We start from the raw sequence: 1,664 nt of genomic DNA, 5'->3' as shown, positions 1-1,664 counted from the left end.
TGTCTGTCTGTCTGTCTGTCTGTCTGTCTGTCTGTCTGTCTGTCTGTCTGTCTGTCTGTCTGTCTGTCTGTCTGTCTGTCTGTCTGTCTGTCTGTCTGTCTGTCTGTCTGTCTGTCTGCACCACTGAGCCAACATTGAATAACTAGGAACAATATTCTAGCCTGCTACCGGTTTTATCAGCTGAATTTAGGCTCTGTATTTAGATATGTGGTCTATCACATCAGAATTTCTGTGTTGACTTGTCGCATCCAGCTAAGAGGATGGATGTCTGGTTTCCAACAAGCCAACAGAAACGGAGGAGGGCTATTCTGCCCTACCAAGCAAAAAGGCAGTAATTGCTAATTTGGTCGAAAATTAGTTAGTAATTTTTGCTACATTAAATACATGCTTAATCATGTGGACAAGTATCCTGTCTCTATTGTATTGTGTTCAGGAGAAAATAGGGGTCATGTTGGCAGTAACTGTATAAAGTTACTATGAAACCAACGTAAATAAAAGGCATTTTACTCGGTTCCACGCTATGAGCATTTACTGCCTTTTTGCTTGGCAGGGCAGAATAATTGTCTGAAGTCAAACAATAGGCTGCTATTCTTGTAAACATTCACATATAACAGGCTATTTATAGACATTCATTGAATTTCTCCTTCCAACCAGCGAGTGAGAGGAGAGCACAGCTAAGCACATGGAGAACCCAGAGAATGGTGAGACATCGACGGGCTTTAAGCAAGGCTACTTACAGTGACACCATCCCAAGTGGCAGCACCAGTGGAGCTTGAAGCACTTCCCGTGGCTGTGTGTGGCGCAGATGGACAGTCCGTCGCACGGGAGAAAGTCCGGTCTCCCCGCGCAGCTCCGGGCCAACGCCTGCGCCTCGTCCAACTTCTCGCTCTTCCGTCCGCCCGACGCGGCCATCGCGCAGCGCACACCCCAGGATCAAATGCACGCCATGTAACCCATCGGAGAACGCAGCTTTAGCCCACCAGCCAAAAATGGTCTCAAAACCTCAGCAAACGCCAAATGTCTAACCAGGGAGGAAACTCCAAAGCGTGACGCAAACGAGTTAAATGTGGCACCGTTGTAGCCACCCCCCCAAGCAGCACAGAGAGAATCAAAATGCGATGAAAGTTCCAGTTCCAAGAATACGATTGACAGCTTGTTTTACGTAAACATCTGGATCTCCAGCCGCTGGAATTATTTTCTGTAAACGTCGACGAGGTTATCTCAGCCAGAGAGATTTCCGTGGCGTATCCCGTGTCAGGCTTTTATTTGATATAGCCAGCCTTCTATCAGCCTGACAAGAGACTCCCCTGTCTGTTGATGAAGCCCTCGCCGTTTCCTTCCTCTTAGGCTATTCCCCTCCTCCTCCTCTCTCTCTCTCTCTCTCCAGTTCGGTTCAGCCATAAAGGAAGTCCGATATTTGGTCTATTGTCCTCATTTCTGGCTGTAATAGCCTTTCCTCCGAAATCATAACTGATTCAGATGAAAGTAATCATGTAAACAAAGCCTATAATTTGAATCGGAAGCAACCTTTTTCAAGATAAATATAGGTCATTCTGTTAACGGATCCTTAATTTTTTTTTCATTTTTTTTTTATTAATTTCAACTTTATTTAACTAGGCCAATCAGTAAAGAAAAAAAATCGTATTTACAATGACGGCCTACCA

The 1,664-nt window shown here is 45.1% G+C and overlaps 1 protein-coding gene across 1 annotated transcript in view; it reads right to left on the bottom strand.

Moving 5' to 3' along the window:
- LOC116361727 (UPF0524 protein C3orf70 homolog A) overlaps nt 1-1,342 on the bottom strand; it is a 29,998-nt gene extending 28,656 nt beyond the window's left edge. Inside the window, exon 1 of the mRNA XM_031816040.1 lies at nt 738-1,342. Within this exon, the coding sequence (XP_031671900.1) occupies nt 738-912 (175 nt within the window). The 5' untranslated portion in view covers nt 913-1,342. The remainder of the gene's footprint in view (nt 1-737) is intronic.
- Between the last annotated feature and the right edge of the window lie 322 nt (nt 1,343-1,664).

This window comes from Oncorhynchus kisutch, unplaced genomic scaffold (genome assembly GCF_002021735.2).
Source record: "Oncorhynchus kisutch isolate 150728-3 unplaced genomic scaffold, Okis_V2 scaffold732, whole genome shotgun sequence".
NCBI lineage: Eukaryota > Metazoa > Chordata > Actinopteri > Salmoniformes > Salmonidae > Oncorhynchus > Oncorhynchus kisutch.
This window is presented reverse-complemented; position numbering and strand designations above follow the sequence as displayed.